Source organism: Cebidichthys violaceus, unplaced genomic scaffold, assembly GCF_023349555.1.
Source record: "Cebidichthys violaceus isolate CVI_PGR_0920_01 unplaced genomic scaffold, fCebVio1.0.p SCAF_7, whole genome shotgun sequence".
Taxonomy (NCBI): Eukaryota; Metazoa; Chordata; class Actinopteri; order Perciformes; family Stichaeidae; genus Cebidichthys; species Cebidichthys violaceus.
This window is the reverse complement of record NW_027176927.1, coordinates 2,913,561-2,933,609: the sequence shown is the minus strand read 5'-3', so window position 1 is coordinate 2,933,609 and position 20,049 is coordinate 2,913,561. Positions and strand designations below refer to the sequence as shown.

Here is a 20,049-nt window from a genome sequence, read left to right as displayed (position 1 = left end):
AAAGAGTTCAGTATCTGTTGTCCACAGTGGTGAGAGGGAGAAAGTGGAAGCAGCAGTAAAATAATAGAAATGTTAGAGTTGAGAATCCTGAAATTCATTAAATTCCAGTGTGTTCATCTGATTATTGATCATTTGAGAATCAAGGTTGCCAGAATCCTGTGCTCTTATCCACATGAGGTTGCGAGCAGTAACAAGAGAACAATAAAAACTGGTAATACTGTTTCAAGCAACAATTCTCACTGTAAATATTTAGTACATACAAGCTTACCGGATGAATTTCATCAAACAGTATTGTGTCACTTTTATGTCACATAAAACAGCCTCAATAGTGTGCTTTGTCTCTGTTATTCAGGCTCTTGATCCTATACAGTTTTAGTCCCGTAATGGTACGTGGGACTAATGCACAACTAGGTTCCCACCTATATATTATGATGAATATAAACAGCAAATATATGCAGATGTATATTTATGGAGGCTTTGTTGTCTTGGATATGTGCTCTTGCATCAGAATTTTTTTAAATCCTGCTTTAAGAGTAATGTATGCACTTTGCCTTTAGCTGTTTTTGTCAACAATAAAATTCACCGTAGCACTTTAAAATAGCAAATAAAATGTTTTGTAATTCCCGGGTACCAATTCTCTTGTGGTCTGCAACTTCAGTTTCAGGGTCCTGGAGATATTACTAACACAGAAGACAAATGCACAAAAACATAAAGATTGGAAGGCTGCTTATACTCTCACTCTTTATCTTTCTCTCGGCTCGTACGTACAAACACACACACACACACACACACACACACACACACACACACACACACACACACACGCCCACACACAGCCACTGGAAAAGACACTCCGGCAAATATTGTTTACTGATATGCGGATTGGGTTTAAGAGCGGAACGCTGAGCATTTCAATCTAAACAGTAAACACTCTTAATTGGATTGTGTGCTTATGTGCTTTGATGTGAATCCTCTAAGGACTGTATATTATTAGGCCTAATTGATTCTGATACATATTTACACGAGTTTAGAGAATTAGTCCAAAACAAATGCGAGTGGCTTCATCATGAATCTAATGGCAGCCCATTACGTGCCGTGCTTCGGATTGAAACGGCCATTACCGGACCGTCGTATCGTTGCGGTGTCAAGAGTTCACTGGTCACTTGGCAGTATGCCGAGGCGGCTGTGCCTCTGTCAACATCCTGTGGAAATGACACCGCGGACCTCCTGCTCATCACAAATGAGGCCCAGAGGGGACGATGGGAGCCGAGCGAGGGCGCTGCTCGTCACCCCGAGGTTGAGAGGTGGAGCACTGATCCTCTGTTGCCGACCTCATATAGCATCACCCGCCTCCAAAGGCTGCGTGTCAAGCGATTCAACCTCGGCCACATGGGATATAGGTCTGCTGTAGTGTTCCGAGAAATGTCGGCCAGCTCCAAGCAAAGTACAGTCACGTTGCTGCTGGACACGCCGCCGCCACCAGTGTTTATCAGACAGTTTGAATATGTGGGGCTGTGTGTTTATCAGGACTGTGCACTGTACGGAAGTCAAATAGCAAACTTCAAGAGTCCACCCTAAACAACAGATGTCCTTCCAAGAGGATTGGGTCTGTAGGTTGATTTTGGCAGGGTGACATTGTGGTTGGGGAAATAACAGGAGCTCCTTGGTCAAGCGGGCGTTCACATCTTTGGTCTCACATCACCTGTAATTTAAATTCCATTACTTGCCGTGCCACACTTCAAATAAAGCTCAGGCCTCAGGGTAAAGGTGAACGTGCAATTACAGAATTAAATCAAGTCTCCGTTTAGCTTGTCAGTCCTGACAGAAATAATTTGAGTGAATTATTAAATGCTTCCACGACTCTCAGCTGCTTCATTGTTGGCTCAGGCATACCCAGCTGCAAGAATACAAGCTGTGCTCCTTCCTCTTTCAAAGTAAAGCGACTGTGCTTTTTATTGCAATTAGTCTTGAACTGTACATGTTTATGCTAAACAAAATAAAAAAAACACCCACTGTTTCTGCTTTACCTTTGCTTTCAAATGCTTTCTGTGTTCCTTGAACCGTTTGATAAAAGAGGTCAAGCTTAATGAGATAATTTTAAATTTGTGGTGGTTATGGTAATCCTGCAGAAATGTGATATCATTATCAGGGTTTTAGGCCTGGTGATTTAGAAGTTGTAATTAGCTACCTGTTCAGGTAATTAAAATTTCTGAGGTGATGTTGTTAATTATGCTAGGACTGCAGAATAGATAATATCGGCTTTTACTCGCACCTATAGACGCGTCTTTTTCCTTTTTCCTTTTTCCTTTTCCTCTGCAGAGATTACAAAATTGCACTGAACCATAAATATTGGCATGACTCATCCCTGCTCACACGGACATGTTTTCAAATGTTTCACGAAAAAGGAAAAATAACAAAAAAAAAATTCTTGTTTTGCCAAATTCTGCTTCAAGCAAGCATTTTAACTAATTGCCTGTAATGAAGCAATTTGCCAGTGGCTGACTGGATTCAGTGGTTGAGGTTTGGTCTCTATGACAACCAGCTGTCTGTAATTACTAAATCAAGCCAGAGTGAGGTTTTGGGCAGTCAGAGTGGCTACAAAAGAAGTCAAGAGTGGCAAGTGTTTACAGTAATTGTGTTGCTGAGGAGTCTATGCTGCCATAACTGCAGGGATGAGTGTACCACTGGTGTTCTTTCTCAGGTATTTTAAAACTTGATGTGTCCTGTGGTTAAATGAAAAAAAACAACCATAGCTTCTCAGTGCTGTGCTGTTTGTCTTTCAGTGTTTTGTTGTCTTTTGCAGCGCTGTTGTGCTTCACTCTGTGTCAGCTGGAGGTGTGTATTGTGCCAAAACAGCCAGAGGTATGTAGTGTGCTTCGATTGATGTTCCTACTCTCTTATAATTACCCATTAGCGGGTTTATTTGAAATTCAGAACGATGAAACGGCACACACAGAATAAATACATTTTATCAATACTTCTGCATGTTGTTCTGTTGCAGCTCGTGCAGCTGCCCTGGGTTTGGATTATCCTGGAGTCCATGGAGCCCCTTATCTCTCTGGACCAGCTCGCCGTGGGATGCACCCCAGCATGATGCCGTTCAGACCTCAACCTTACAAGAAACTTGATGAGACTGAACCTAACATGGCCTCCCACAAACGAAGTCAACAAGACGTGAGATCCCTAGATGACAGAATACATAAACAAACGCACTCTAGGACTCGGCATGGCACTCGCAGTCCAGTTCAAAGTGAATACGCCTCCGAGCGAGTGCTCAGCCTTCCCAGAGGACGCTCGGTTTTTAACCGCAAGTCCAATTTTGAGGAGGTCAAGCATGTTGCCCCTCCAACTCTGGCTGAAGCCCCGGGCCAGCCAGACCTTGTGAATTGGGATCCCCGAGGTCGCAACAAGCCGCTCTCGTTTGTCCACAATGAGCACGACAGTGTTGTTGACGAGTTTGTCCCAAATAGACGTGACATGTCTCTGAGTGGGCTCCCCCTGCCCCAAAGCAGGGGTCACGGCGCTTACCCGAGCGTTCTAACTGGATATGGCCGGGTAAGACAGGTCCCTGTCCTCCGTTCATCTGGCTTCACCAACGGAGCGACGTCCAGCCAAAACCTTGCTGTTGGTAGACCAGAAAGGATTGGGTTCTCTGGCCGTCTTGCTCATCCCCTGTAGAGACACCTCAATGTCAAACAATTCTTTCAAGGTAACCCTGTTCTGAGACGTCTGATAAAAAGCAAAATCGGGTCCAGTTAGACTTCAGTGAGCTAAAGGCTCTGACACATAGCTTGGCTGTCTTGTCAAATGGTGTCCTTGTGAAGAGTTGTTAAAGTTAAGAAGCAAGCATTTTGTGAAGGATGAGGAATGTGATTTCAGAATGTATTTGTATAGTTTGGGTTTCTCGAAACCTTTTTGATTGAAGAAAAAAAAATAAAACTGTCCAACTTATTTGTGTGCAAGCTCCTGCGTTGTTGCTTCCTCACCTGTAACTCTAAAAAGACATTTTCTCTCTCTCTCGAATATAAAATGACTAATGGTTGTATTTCTCAGTGCCTCTTTCCATCCACCCCATCATAAATGTGTTGCTGAGGTCTGGATGTTACCAGAGTGCCCTCTGTTGGTTCTAATGGGTAGTTATCCCTTTGGCTCACATTGTTGAACACAGGTGCTGCTTAACAGAAGGTCAGCTTGTGACAAATGCCCTAATCTGTTTACAAGCTGCTGTTTGCAAGTACTACTAGTGGTTATGCTAATGTCTCCAAATAATCTTGGGCTTTCAATGATGCTGTGATGTTTCACTGGTTGTCTGGTATTTCAAATGGAGACACTGAGGTTCTAAAATGTAACCTTGGATTTAGAACTTGTGTAACCATCTCAGCAAAATGTTTTTTTTTTTTTTTTTTTTTTTTAATACTCATTATTTTACCAAAGGAGAGCAGGACCTAGAAACACAGATGTATTTTCTAGACAAGATTAATTGAAGAAACCCTTCATATGTCAACCCCTTGGCTTTGAGTGAGTGAGTGTGTCAAAAGGACTCTGTTATGAGTGCTCATCCAGAACGCATATAAGGAAATGAGTGACAGAACAAAGTAACGCAATCAACAGTTTAAGGGGAGCTGCGAAGAGTAGCCATACATCATACAAGATGCCAGGTTGGGCAGGAAAAAAAAAGATGTTAAGCAGCTGCAGGCAGCTGGCTTGAATCCCACCTGGAGACCACACATTTTGGTAATGTCAGGCAGTATTCAGAACCTAGAAGCAGAATGTCTTGCATAAATAATGTTGATCTCTGAGCATCACACACTAAGTACATGGAGAGATAGTAACCCTTCAAGCTGGGCCTCACAGTTCCCGTTTGCTGCACGCACACACATTTCCCATTACATCCTGCAGTTGTTCGCCTCCTTACCTTCGATCAATGACTTAATGACCCCTTGTACGGTTTAAAAATGGACGGTGAAAGCCAGCAAGTAGGAGAATCTGCTGTGTACAAACGTGTGGGTTGAAGCAACTTGAGATGCACCTGCACTTTCTTTAAGCGTACATCGCCAGCAGCTCGCTGGGTTAATGTCAAAACATGCAAGATGGAAGGGTTATTAGCATAAAGTGACAAATAAGTCTGACACCTCTTTAGATCAGAACCTCTCCCTTGCAGTTATCTAGTTTAACTCAACTTTTATACTGACAGATAAGATGGTTGACGGCACATATCTCATGGAGAGCAGTTAGCCTAGAAAACAGTGTCTTCACATGACAGAGGGAGTGACAGTTTGTCCATATTAGCGTCGGTTTAGTTGGAGAAAAATAAGAACTACATTGATGTGCGCATGGTAGACAGAATATTATTTATACCTGTAGAGTAATTTTAAAATGCATACACAAGTGTTACTATGATGTGTACTAGGAATACCTTTTGTTAATGCTTCGAAGGGTTTTGATTTTACTTTATGGTTATTTTGGCAGCTTTACTCAGCAGATCTAGGAATGAGCAGCAGTAAATTATATTTATCTGTAACATTTGAGCGCTAAAATATAACATAACTAGGATGGTACTCATTACATTTCCAACCTTCTCACAAGCCATGATTTGGTGGTTTTTGTGAGTGTAAATATTATGAACCACTGTAAGTTGTAGTTCAGCTCTATTCTTTCATTTCTGTTCAACAAAATGCACCCAAGGGTTCAAGCCCAAAACAACCCTGACTACTTCATCGGAGAGGAAGGGCAGTGCTTTTGTCACTTCAAACATCAATAGTAGCCTTTGTGCTCTGACAAATATCAATGGTTATTTTCACCATCTTTTCATACCCCTGCTCATCATCTGTAAAGTTCCCTGGGTGCATTTAGCACAGTTGCGTCGCAATCACGTTGACGAAATTGGTCTACAGAAGTACTCAAAACCGCCTCTGTGGTAGTTCCCTCTCTAGGACCACATCTCAACATGATGACACACACTCACACGCACACACTGTCTAGCAAAGTGAAAACAATTCCAACTGTCACAGCTGGTAATAACCTGTAGCTTTACTTTAAAAAGTTATGAATCCCTCTGTGTCAGTTTGACACAATCTAGCATGCAAATATGGAATGCCTCGCAACATCTCACACATACGCTTGTTTAACTTTCTCTGCCTCACAAAACAAATCCCACCACAGTTGAGCAAAGCTCTGCCACGTCCTCAGTCCATACTTGGCGTAACACACACACACACACACTTCTTTTTTAAGAAACCTTTGCTGTCTCCCTTTACACTATCCCAGACAGTGGTGGTTAATAAGAACGTGTATTTGTTCTTGTGTGAGTTTTGTGTTCTGTGTGCGTTTCCTCCTGGTGTTCCTCTCCTCTCCTCTTGTGGCTCTCTGTGAGCCCACTATATCCTGCCAGCGCAACTGACCTGTGGTAAGAAGGAAATCGATAGTCAATTCCATTTTGCAGCCAGCGTGTGACAGGTACTAGATAGGAGTGGATTGGGTGCATGTAAGGAGCCGGAGCGTGAGTCGGCACTTGACTTACCCCTTTCCTCTCTCTCTCTCTCTCTCTCTCTCTCTCTCTCTCTCTCTCTCTCTCTCTCTCTCACTGTCTAGCTCAACCAAAAACACAACTCAGGTGTATGTTCACGCATTACGTGTCGTCTAGCGTCAATGTTAAAATATGTATATATTTATAATATGTATATTGAATACAGTACAAATGATTGTGATTCTAATCAGAATTTGTCTTATATGATAATTCTTAGACACACATTACAATAGATAGGTTACATTCATCTGAATAAAATGCATATGGCAGGGCACTTTGTTGAGCACATATGCAAACAGCATCCGTACACATGTGATTAGAACAGCGGTGACGGGGACATGCACCTTCCACACTGTCACTTCTCAGGACATATGGTCGCTCCATCTGGGGGTTTTTGATCATGTGGGCAGCTAGTAGAGAAAATGTCTGAGCCTTCACTGCTGAATACAGTTTCAGAAGTCTGTATGAATTCAGTTAGTCAGTCCACCGCTTTGGTCCAGACTTGAATATCTCTATTGTTATGGTAGTCCCTGACTTTTCGGGGTTTTGGGGTTTTTGGTTCACTTTTTTTTATTAAAATATCAAAAATTACTCTCAAGCGAGTTAGCTTGCATCATTAGCAATGTTAGACTCCTTTAAGGGATGCTCAAGCACACCTAAATTTCATCTTAGCAACTCGAAAAATAATGATTATTTATGTATTAGGTCTGCTGTTATTTTATGAAATTATGTTTAGCTCTCAACATTAGATTTTGAGAAATTGTCGGTCAGAGACGGGACAAACACTTACAGGTTCAAAGGCCTTTATCGTGTCATTGGTGCGTTATGTAGTCCTCCAGTAAAACCAAAGGAGAAGAAGAAGTAGGTTGTGAAGTTCATAATGGCACAGCAGACTTTTGGGCAGGTTGATTTTTTTCTTATTATACTATGACTTTATTCTCATTAAATTGCAGCTTTATTATCAAAATACTACAACTTTTTTCAAGTAAAACATGCAATCTCAGAAAACACATATGTGGGGTTCGTTTTGAATGTGCAGAAAGTTTTGACCATCAAACACATAAGCTATTAAAGTCATTAAAATGTATTGATATCTTATTGATGTGATTAGATGCTATATGGACTTTTATAGAGAATAATTCCTCAAAACAAAACACACAAAAGAGGAGAGAAAAGTAAATCATGCCTACGCTGGTGTTGACTAAACAGAGATTACATTATAGGAAAAGTTGGATCTACAGGAAAATACATATTTGAGAGCACTACAGAATGCCTGAGAGCCTTACTTTATTATATTCCGTTATGTTTTTATACTTTGAATTCTCGCTTGACTTTTGTGTTGAGCTTTACATAAAAAAAAAAAACATTTCCTTCTTAAATTGGTGCACTCAAGAAATTCAATTTTGTTCAATTGATTGAGACACATTTACACATGAAAGCTATAAGCCCCAATTTAAACAGGCTGTTGTACAATTTAGATTGTTCTTCGTTGCACCTAATAACGCACTAAAGCACTCAAACGTTGTTGTAAGCTGTGAGGCAGGTATTAAGTATTTAAAAGCACATAAATATCTCTGACTCATAGTTGGAGATTAAAGGACTGATTTGAGAACACTTTCAGAACTCAAAACTTTACTCTTAAACCTTGGCTGCAGTATATTGATTTTGACTTATGGGGTTGAGTAGAGCAGTAGGATGTTTCATCAGAAGGCACCGGGCCTTAAACATTTTTAGATTTGAATATAAGCTTCCATTAATAGCAGATGTCGTGATTACAGCAGTTGTGATTGCAGTTATCTACTGTAATTATCTGTATAATAGGACATAGATTTTAGAGGATATTCCCAGTAGTGACTAATTTGGGGTTAGTCACATCTCTAATGTGAATAACAATCTAAAGAGGAGACAGCGTTCTATTAAGTACAGTACAAGAACCGTAATCAAACCTAGCAAAGCGTCATCAGCTCAACTTAGCTTGCAGGCCCTCAGCTAATTTTACTGCTCACTGAAACGTAGTATGTAATACCCAATAGATGGAGAGCGCTTTGTTCATTACTGCCAATTAGGAAAAAAAGATCAAGCAAAATATGTCAACGCATGATAACCAGTTAATGTACTTTTAATTAGTGCATGCTTTTCTTTTCTCCTGTTGATTCCCATTCACAAACCTACCCCTGTGTGCATTTAATTCCTCCTCCAGCGCCTCTTGATTAACAGTTAGCTTCCATTATGTTTTTGAGAGCGGCGGAGTGACCGAGCGGGATGCCGAGCCGTGAGATTAAAAGTTGAGTGGGTGAGCTCACTGGCTTGCCTTGTGCACCATTTTAAATGAGGTCTCAGCGAATCATTTTACAATTTAATAAGCTAATAAACCTGATATGGCAAGTAGTTTGAAGTGCCCTTGGGGGGTCAAGGCACAGTTTACAATCCCATTTAAGAAGCTTGTTCTATTACCCTGCTGACAAAAGCTTGGACAGGCTCACAGAGGGAGATGACTGCGTTTTGATACAGCAGATCCGTTACTTCATAGGTCACACTCAACACTGAGGGGTCAGTCTGAACCCGACTTACTCCATTCCTCAAGACGGCTCCCTGGAGTCTTATCATAGGGTGTTTGATAGCCGCCATATTAACACCTGGTGGGAAAAAAGACCGTCAAGTAGAGTTGAAGTACCTCCGTTCTCTCATACAAGGCCAGACACCTCGTCTGTCTAGAGATTACATTAAATTGCTTCAAATTGAGTTGTAAGGACTGTTCTTATTACTCCATCAGCAATCACAAATGCAATATATAATATAGGAATAAATAAACCGATATCACTTGTAAAAAAAAAAACTAATTTGTCCAAGGTTGATTCATTTGCCTATAAAAAATGTCTGGTGTGAGCTACAGATATTTTAGACTAGATTATTTATATGCACAATTTTAAAAACAGGATTAAAGGACTATTTGAACACTGGATATGCTTGTACTTATGATTAATTTGCTTTTTTTTGTTAATTGTCTCTTTTATGTGAAATTGTTGTTTTTAACTTTTTTTCAGTTTTGTCTTTAAGTCTGTTATTTGTGCATTTATGTGTGAAACTTTCATGCTGCAGTCTTGGCCAGGACTCCCTTAGAAAAGGGATTTAAAATTTCAAGGGGATTATCCTGGAAAATAAAGGTTTAACAAAACATAAATTAACTCTTTTCTTTCGAGAATGACCCAGCTTTAAACACCCCACTTTGTTTCTACCCGTAACTGGGCCCCATCAGTCATGTGTTTCTTCCTGGAAAATAGTGGAGTTTCACAAATTCAAAACAAGGATGTTGCTGCTGCTGCTGCTTGGCGAACATACACATGTCCTCCAGTCTGAGCTGCTTTGAGCCACACTGTTTCATCTAGTGCTATCAGGGCTGATGAGAGCCTCTCGTCTTTCTGGGTCTGCTGCAGCTGCTGTGTGGTGAGTGGCAAGCCTCTCTGATGGCTCTCCTTTATCTTCACATCAAGCGATTTGCCGCTCCTTTCATTTTGGTACTTGTGCCAGATTGAAAAGGGAAACTTCACAAAACTTGTTTCTGAATGACACAGGTTCAGGCTGGAGAGTTGCATTCTGATCCATTTTACGGACCGCTCAACTTCATTTAATTATTCATTATTAATTCAACACTTGCTTAGTCAGATTTCATTTTATTTTTTTGCCTGTTCTGTATTGTACTTGTGCCATTTATCAACCTTTGTAGTTTCCTGTCTAATAACGCCAGTACATTTTTAACAAACATGGAATACTACAGATATAGAGGATCTTCAGAGATTAAGGATTTAATGAGGAATTCTAAGATAAGACAACACCCTCAAAGTAAAGATACTTGAAATTTAATGCTGAAAACATGTAAAACGTATTAATGAGTTTTAAGATAATACAAAAAAAAAAAAGTTTGCTTTACTTTTATGAAAACAATCGTTTTGTGTGTTTTTTCAGCTGTTTTGTGATTGTGGCATTCTTCGAAATGGCCAGTGTTGCTCTGAAAGTAACAATAGCATGTTAAGTGAAAGAAAACATAGATATGTTCTGGTCATCCATTAAAAAAAGGGGATGTGAAACAGGTTACATTCCTCCTTTTTAGCTTGTTGGACTTTTATATCTGCTGACACTAAAGCTCACCCTGTCTGAGGTTGGAGGAACTGTTCTATGATTGATAGGTGACTAAATAAAAAAACAAAAACTCCTATCAACTCCTTTAGTTAAAGCACAATACTTAGTGTGAGAAATATCACCAAAAAGGGGAAATAGTGACAAGTTTGTCATTGCACATGTTTCAAGGATATTGCCAAATCCTGATAGTGGGCGTTTTGTAACCCCCAACAGTAACGGGAAAGGAAACATATGTTGGCTAGTGAAATGTACCTCTACACACAGTGACATGACTCACTGACACACCAACATGAATCCAGATAACATTTTCATCAATACATGAGGAACAAAATAGGCCAACACACCTAAAATATCCAGCATTATTTTTTGCTGTCCTGAATCAAATTGTGATTGTTGACAAAATACACTCGAAATTTAATATCACATCTCTTCTCTCCCTCTTTCTATCTCGACTGCCTTTTGTCAGAGCCACAGGCAATTACCTATTAGTGGTAAGCAGAAATTCTAGAAAGGAAAGCTGTGGAAATTTAGGCCTTTATGCACACGGCTGATAAGAAACAGGGAGAAATTGCATTTCTTTCACATCGCTTTAACGTGGACTTCTCCAAATAGTATGTTGTTGTGCGCTGAGGGAGGCGATCTGACTGTGAGTTTGAGTGATAGTTTCAAATTATTAAAGCAATACCTTATCAGCTAAATTGACAGTCTGAACATTTCTGCCAAAAGGTAGACAATTGTTCTGGACCAAAAATACTTGGAAGCGGGTTTTATGGAAAACTAATTGCAAATCATCTCAATTAATTTTGCCTTTAAAGTTGAATTGAACTTTGCAAAGTTTTTAAAGCATTTTTTGCTTCATAAATCACTGAAACAACTCAATATCCTCATGTTTTCATATGTGAAATATATTGTGAAATACATTGTGAAATGTCTAAAAACCACAAGTCTGTATGTGTGGTTTGTCACGCGGACAGCTGTTTGTGATAAACGATAAGTGAACTTATGTATTACATATGATATTACATGTGAAATCTTTGTTTTCTCATGGGATGCCTTACATGTGAAACACCACTTCAAACTACCTGATGTTAGTTTCTCAGTGGATTCTACGTGAAATGGTGTTTTACATATAAATTAACTCTTTTGTCAGCTTTCTGTCTATCAACCAACTAATTCATATACGTAAAGAGGGTAGCTAATTGTTTCCACGTGATTCCAGATGAATAACTGCTTTGTCTTTCCTCCCACACAGACACAGAAATGCTGTGAAGGCATGTCTGTGCCTCGTTGGTGTTGCTTTGTGAGCCAGCTACCAGAGTTCTGTTGAATTTTAACGCTTTGTAGTCGTGTAATGGTGAGTATTTCAAAAACCCACTCCTCAAAATTAATTTCAACTTAACACCTGCACTTTTAAGCTGAGGTCCCAACTGATCCTTGAATTTAAGAACCAGGTTGTTGACTTGTGATCAGAGTTAATATGCTGTAGAATTGCTCCCATCTGCTTGGCTTACAGGCCCCTGTCTTCTGTTCATTATACATCACCAATCAGCTATTGAGCGCACACCCAACAAGGCTGGTTACCTTCTAACAACTGGCAATCAAAACCTTCCTGTCTGCTTGGAGGAGTCTCATCCCTTTAATAGAACAGTGTAAGAGGAGAGAGTTATCTATTCTGCCTACAGAGCATTTACATTTCATTTGTGTAACAGCTAGAATGTCACATATTTTGTGCAATAATTTTGCACAAATGTGGACTCAAGCTGTCATAAATGTTGATTTTTATATTCACGAGTGCGTCATGTGTCTTACACAGGCAGCACTGCAGGTTTCTCTCAACTATTACGCTGTGAAGCAGTGGATGCGTTCTCTATCTGTCCGTTTATTTTTGAAATATTATGCATTATGGAGATCACATCCTTGCTCACATCACCCTGCCATGCCAAACACTTGAAACACCACGTTGATGATGTCTTTTCAAGCGACGGACATTATCACTCTCAATACTTTCATTACACAACGCACAGTGTCGCTCAGAAGAAACGACAATTCAAATATTGTGTTGATAGGGCATGAAAGTTTGTAATTTAGGAATAATGCATTTCAATTTGGCTGCCCAACAGGTTTTATCGTCATGATATCCACATCAGTGTCAGTGATTGTCGTGCTCGTGGCGTTTGTGAATGGTGCGAAAAATGGTGAGTGTGTGCTCTCAGAATGAAGACGAAAATCTAAATGTAAAATTTACAGAGACGATTGTTTTTACACCTTTCTTTTTCTGACTCTTAGATTCTTCCAAACTAAATTTAAAGCTGGGCATTTACAATTAAGATTCTCATCAACGTGGCACGTCTAAATTCATTTTCATTCTCATTGCTAGAAGACGACATACAGCCGTGTGCCAAGGTCCAGACGTCCAGCTCAGTGGTGCCTTTGGGGTCACCTGTCACAGCCACCTGTGTCATCAGAGACGACTGCCCTCTGGTCGTTGGGCAAGCTGTTCACATAACGTGGCGCCTTGGCAATCGTTTCCTCCCCAGCAGCCCCGTGGTCAATGAGAACGGCAGGATTTCTGAGGTTGTTATACCGAGCTTCAATCGCACCAGGGAGTTCCTCACCTGCTGTGTCCAGGCCTCTCCTCTTCAAGTAGTAGGAGGAGTGGAGATCAGAGCTGGATGTGAGAACGATTTAGAATTCTTGTGCAAGTTTCTTCGTTTATAATCAAATTAAATTGCCGTTACAGCTTGTTCATGATCCACCAGTGAAAAACAAAAAAAAAGGGAATATTTGGTTCAAAAGACTTTTTAAGTAAGGAGGACTTTGAAAGAGAAATAGAGAGTAAAACCGAAAGTAATTCATTTAAAAGTATATCTTTTTGTCCACCTATCTAAAAGATCTGACACCTGTTAATGGATCGGGAGATGGATACTAATGTAATGTAACAACTTCATAACCTTTTTCACGTTATTTCTCCTCTATAGATCCGCCAGAAGCACCACAAAACCTCAGCTGTCAGACAAATCTCACCACCCCGAACACCCTGACCTGTAGCTGGGACCCTGGGCAGCAGGAGACCCACCTGCGCACAAAGTACTCCCTCCACACCGAGATATGGTAATATTCTGCCTGTAAATGCCAGCTACCAGGAATAGCCTGAAGCACTTACCAGAACGCAAACATCATTTTGTGTCAAGAATGTTCAGTGTGACAAAGTATGTCTGTGAGTTTGCACAAACTGCGTTTCCCAAATTCTAATTTCATTTCAGGGATTCAAACGAGAACCACACTTACGAGCTCCAACCAGGAGTCCACCGTTACACCATCCCTCGCTCTGGCTTCGGCCTCTTCTCAGATATGGAGATATATATGAAGGCAGTGAATGAACTTGGAGAAGCAACATCAGCACCTATCATTTTGGAACCTGTCGGCGCAGGTGAGAAATATAGAAGATATGCATCTGTTGAAAAAATATTTGATTGTTTCTATTGTTGGAGAGTACTACTGCAGATGTGTATTACATGCTAACCTTTTGTGGCTCCAGAAGGAGATTAGCGAATCTGGCAAATTGCCTCAAGTGAAGTCATTTGAGTCAGTGTTGGTTTGTTTGGACTGGGAAATGAGGTCGCAACTTGAGAAATTAGTTAAAAATCTTTATTAAGGAATATGTATTTTTAATCCAGATGGTTAGAAGAGGCTTTTAGTATTCTGGAAACACCTTCAGACCGGCTCCTTAGTGTTGTTATATGACCATCTGGATATTTTAAAGATCCCTCTATTTTTATCTTTTGGAAAAGCTGATGCCTAGCTCTGTGACAAATGAATACATCTAATATCAACTTTTTCTACACATATTAGAAAAAGTAAAAGTAAAAATGAATTGCATTTTAATCACAGCTTTTGCTTTCTTGACTGTTTTGTCACAGCTAAGTTTGACCCACCAACGATTCTGAAGATGGAAACGGTGCCTAAAAGGTACGGCTGCCTAAAGCTGAGCTGGAGCTTATCTGAGCATCAGTCCTGGATGTTTGTCTTCCACCTAAACCTGGAAGTTCGGCTTATGACTGCTGACAGCAGCCAATGGAATGAACAACCAGTGAGTAAAATTCATTCCAGTGTCAAGATAAACTTAACTTTAACTTTTGACACAGTAGCTATAAGCAGCCATGCAGTAATAACACATGCTTTAACTTCATAATGTGCTTGCCTGGAGTCATATTTGTATATCTGAGACAAACGCATAATGTCATCCAGGCTGGACTACTGTAACTCCCTTTATCTAGGCATTTCTCAGGCTAACATTTCCCGTTTACAACTAATTAAAATAGCTGCTGCCCGGTTATTAACAAAGTCCAAAAAACAAGACCATGTCACCCCTATCCTTGCATCCTTACAATGGCTCCCTGTTCATTTCAAGATAAACATCAAAAACCTTCTAACTGTCTACAAATCTCTTCATGTTCACGCCCCTGCCTATATATCTCAGAGCTTCACATCCCTTACAGCGCCACCAGACCCCTCAGATCCACCCTGTGGGCTGGCTGCAAAGTGTGTTTAACCTGTTTTATCCAATTCCCTGGGTTTATCTTGTTTTATCTATTTCCATGCACATATGTGTCTCAATGGTTGAATATAAGCGTACATATCTTTGTGAAGCACTTTAGTGTGAAACCTGTTTGCTTTTAAAGTGCTATTACATATTATTATATTATATTATATTATATATATTATATATTATTATTATTATATAGATCCTGGTGAACCGGGTTAAAACAACCAGATCCGTGGACCAGTGCCGTCTCCTCCATGGGACTCAATATCTCGCCCAGATTAGAGTCAGATACCAGCAGAGCCCCTGGAGTGAATGGAGCAGCAGCCACTCTGGAGTCACCTTGGACAGTGGTAGGGCTCAGATCAATTCACAGTGACACAATCAGTCACTCTAACATTTTCTAATCTATTGCCTTTTCTTCCATTCCCTGGTCTTTTCAATATATGCTAATGCCATGTCTACATCTCCCATTGCTTTGCTCTATAGCACAGGCAGAATTGATGTATTGAGTTCTGCCGCACACTCAGGCAGTGAATCCATAGTCCACAGCCACCTGTCTTATAGAGGAAAGTTTTAGTTTTTAAAGAGTGAGGAGAGAAGTGCAAGCTTCTGACGAACCACTAAGCTGACAGCCGTCTCTTTCTTTTCAGCTCCCACTGGGCGCCTAGACTCGTGGATGAGGGTATCAGGGGATCACATGAACAAACAACTCAACATACTCTTGTTTTGGAAGGTACACACATCACATGTTGCTCGACACCTGTCACGGGCTGATGTATTTTCTGTTATAGCTCTTGTTGAGTGTGCGAGGTCTGCTTTTAAAATGCCCTCTCACTTTTTTTTTTTTTTAGCCATCAAAACAATTTCGTGCCAACGGCAAAAATGTGTCATACATTGTCTCGGTGAAAAAGCTGCCAGGTGAAAATGGAAAGGTGTGCTCTACAATGGGGAATTACTGTACTTTCCAGCTTCCCGTGAAAACAAAGAAAGTGTACCTGAGTGCTGTTAATGCAGCGGGGAAATCCCCCCCCACTGAAGTGCGGATTTGCCCTCCTAGAGGTAAAATTGACCACTTTAAACCTGCTTGAACTGGTTTAGAAAGTAGCTCAAATATGATACAGATTAATACATTGTCCCACAATGTGTATGATGTGTTTTGTGTCTTTAGCTCGTCCAGTGATATCAGACGTCACAGTCATTCCTCAGGATGACAGATCCCTGCTGGTACAGTGGAGAAGCCAGCTGTCTTCCAGTCTCACTGGTTTTGTGGTGGAATGGAGACCTTTGTTACAGACGGACCTCTCTTTCACCCAGTTTGAATTAATTGACAGAAACCAGACATTCCTTGTTATAACAGGTATGTTTTATAGTATTTGTATTGCAGGTTTTGGGATCCATGTCCCTCCTATTTTACTCAACTTTTATTTGACTTTCCTAATCTAGTGTTTATCCTTCACCCCGAGAATCCACTCTCATACAATGTCTTCTTTTTCCTGTGCACACCCTGCCTGTACACACTGTTAGGAGCTTATGGGCACTGATACACTCTAACCTCTTCACTCTCATCAATAGGCAGCTTTGAGCCCTACAAGCCCTATGGGATCTCTGTGTATCCGAGGTTTAAGGATGGGATCGGCCTTCCTCAGACTGTTAATGCCTACTCGAGACAAAAGGGTAAGTCACCAAAGACACGAAGAGGATCACACAGAGAGCAGGCAGGGGTGTGAGAGTTGGGCTGCCTCAACTTTGAAGAAGTGAGAAAAGAGGTTGCCACATGATTTCACAAAAACAGTGCAATCTATTAGAAACAGCTGAGACATGATGTAATAATGCCCTCTTGTGGATTGAAATGAATACTTTTTTTTTTTTTGCTGGCCTGAAGATTTCAAATCATGAGCATAAACACTTATTAAAGCTGGAATAATCACTCACAATATTTATTTTTTTAAGCTCCATCCATGGTTCCGAAATTGAAAATTGAAAAGATCTGGAAGTCACATGTTGAGCTCACCTGGGATGAAATACCATTAGACCAGAGGAACGGAATTATCCAGAAGTTCACAGTCTTCTACTGTGTTAGAAAGGGACCCATTAACGGTAGGTTAAAGACCTTAATTTAACTGTTCTAAAACATTTTCTTCTTTACTTGATCCTGATGTGTGACACTTCTTTCAGTTGAGAACGCTGACCTGGAAAAGAGGAGAGTGATCCTGAGAGACCTCAACAATGTGCTTCTGTATGAAGCTTTTATGATGGTTAGCACGTTTGGTGGGAGCCTGAACGGGTCAACAATTGAATTCCAAATGAAATCCTTCGGTTCGTATTATCATTCAGCAGTGGCTTTCTAGAAACATGAGATTAAGACAGTGTCTGTTCCCACAGCAGATATGTCATCCAGAACGTTTCTTTCTCTCCTCTCAGATGCAGTTGCTGTTGTGGCAATTGTAACTGTGTCTGTTGTTGGACTGTTACTGATGGTTGTCTTCATCGTCATGACTTGTTTCTCCAACAACAAAAGGTGAGATCATTGCCACGCTGACCTAAGCTGTGAAGCTGTGGTGCCATTTATTCTGAAAACATTTTTCTTTCTTTTGCAGGTTAAAGAGGCGTTTTTGGCCTGCTGTTCCAGATCCGGCTAATAGCAGCATCAAGAGATGGACGTCAGGATCAACACAGGTGCAGACAATTTACTTTTGCAGCATTAAATGCTTTTGTGCAATAATAACCCACTTCAAAAGCTTCAATTTTATTTTAACAATGGATCAAATGACTACGAGCAATGTGAACGGAATTGGTAAAAAGGATGAACCCACAGATAATTATGACCAGCTCTGCAGTTCCCCTCCACTTTCAACTCATTGTTTTGGTTTTACAAGCCGCACATTTTCTCAGTGCTCTCATCAACCCAACAACCAACAAAATAAAACATCTGAAGTCTCCGCTGTGGACACAGTCACAGGCTCAGACTCCGATACGTGCTCATACAGCTGTTTTTTGGCAAAAAGTCTTCGATAAATTCTCTGTGCACCACCTGCCCATCACCAAACAGCAGACAGACGGACAAAGTTAGCAAATACCTGATGATCATATTGGAGCATTTAGCAGCCAGTTACCACAACTTTATATTTCAGTGCATCATTTAAAGCTTGTTCCAAAGTAGCCATGCGCGTAAACAAGACACAAATTCTGCTTTGTAACATACTTATGTATGCGTATATGTTTAAGTGATATACTTGTCAAAATACAGGCCTTATTTATTTTCCTTATGCAGGATTCCCATCTTGCCTTGGACAATGAGGAGCCCAATCCAATGTACCTGTCCCACCTGAGCTTCCTGGACCTCCCTGTGAAACTAACCAAAGGGGACGATGACCCATGGTCAAGCAGTGCAGAGAACACCAGTGACCTGGGGGAGTCCATTTGTGGTTCACCATTCACCCCTGACTACTCCGGTTCCAACAGCGACTCTGTTCCTTACGCTACTGTGGTCTTCTCTGGTCCATGTAACAGCCCTACAGCTCATGTCTACCTGCGGTCTGAGTCCACCCAGCCCCTCTTGGAGGCTGAAGAGTCCTTCAGCCCAAAGTGCTACCATAACATGGCAACTGATAGGATGCAGAGTGAGCAATGCTTTTTTGGACCTTCCCATGATTGTGTACCTGAAAAAGGGGCAGATCCAGCCATAGTGTGGGATGACTTTCCTTTTCTCCGAGCATTATCCTTGAATGATACTCAAAATGTCTAGAAGCACTTTGGTGATTATAAGAGTAGCTGCTTTGCAAGATCTTCATCTAGTTCTGAGTTTGAAATGAGCCGATTGTGATAAGTTGATTCAGCAGAGCACATAGCTGTAAATGCATGCAAGATTTAATGCTAAAATCACTTTTATATTTAATGATTATAATGTCCACACTTTGTTCGTACCACACTTTGTAGATATGTCACCTCTTTAACAAATAAATTTTTTTACTGGAGAAAAAAAATATATTGTTGAGATGATTTTGTCGTGGGGGTTATACATATATCATCAAAATAAAAATGAAAATTACTTTTTTAGGCCAAGTTTGGAGTTAAAACTATTTCTTTGAATAAAAGAAACTGTATGAAGACAGAAACAATTCTCCTGTTGACTGATTATTCATCACAATACCTTTACTTTTGATATTTACCAACCGTGCTTGCCAAAAAAAGTTGTTCTCTGTAGCTAATGGATATAATTTAAAATGGAAGCAGAATAATTTCCAGTAAAAACTGACAATCAGTTCACACAACAAATCAGCCTGGGGTGTTGGGAAATGTTTTTTTAAGAGCATTAGTCCATATTTAGTTTTTTTATTTGAATAGGTCCTCAAAGACATTACTGCAGTGAAATCCAATTGGAAGTACAGTATTTACTCTTATCTTTTGTTGGTAAAATTGGACTCTTAATTCCATAACGACTATTTGTTTACTCCAAAATTTCAGTGAAACCCAAACTGCTTTTAATTTCCATTTCATTTTATAACATGCAGGTAATGGATATTAAACTGAAACGTGATAAAAATGCATTGGATATAAAACTCGGGATTAAAATACAAGATTTGTTAAACGACTCCCCTTTGTACTATTGTGCTTTTCATTATATTGTATTTTGATTTGATTTAGCTCCTCTCTCCTCTTTCTCTTTGTAATTTGCAATTTTATGTTGGATCATTAATTCAACACACAAGCTTCAACTGCAATATATATACATATATACATATATGTATATATGTATACATATATATACATATATATGTATATATATGTATATATATATATATATACGTATATATATATATATATATATATATATATATAT

General features: G+C 40.1%; 2 protein-coding genes across 3 annotated transcripts; both read left to right on the top strand.

Moving 5' to 3' along the window:
- Positions 1-2,646: 2,646 nt before the first annotated feature.
- On the top strand, positions 2,647-4,045 carry LOC137891460 (uncharacterized). The gene is made up of 3 exons (XM_068736065.1): positions 2,647-2,701; positions 2,804-2,862; positions 3,002-4,045. Exons 1-3 carry the CDS (start codon positions 2,673-2,675, stop codon positions 3,676-3,678), a joined length of 765 nt encoding a protein of 254 aa, XP_068592166.1. The 5' UTR covers positions 2,647-2,672; the 3' UTR covers positions 3,679-4,045.
- A 5,817-nt stretch (positions 4,046-9,862) lies between these two features.
- On the top strand, positions 9,863-19,297 carry csf3r (colony stimulating factor 3 receptor). Of its 2 annotated transcripts, none has more exons than XM_068736251.1 (17): positions 9,863-9,970; positions 11,916-12,017; positions 12,784-12,858; positions 13,044-13,337; positions 13,642-13,774; positions 13,927-14,093; positions 14,584-14,753; positions 15,409-15,559; positions 15,860-15,942; positions 16,061-16,268; positions 16,378-16,566; positions 16,782-16,883; positions 17,160-17,306; positions 17,385-17,525; positions 17,631-17,727; positions 17,807-17,885; positions 18,481-19,297. In XM_068736251.1, exons 3-17 carry the CDS (start codon positions 12,795-12,797, stop codon positions 18,952-18,954), a joined length of 2,499 nt encoding a protein of 832 aa, XP_068592352.1. In that variant the 5' UTR covers positions 9,863-9,970; positions 11,916-12,017; positions 12,784-12,794; the 3' UTR covers positions 18,955-19,297. The 2 variants fall into 2 exon arrangements, with proteins under 2 accessions (XP_068592352.1, XP_068592351.1); XM_068736250.1 differs by having other exon boundaries at positions 13,041-13,337.
- The last annotated feature ends 752 nt before the right edge of the window (positions 19,298-20,049 follow it).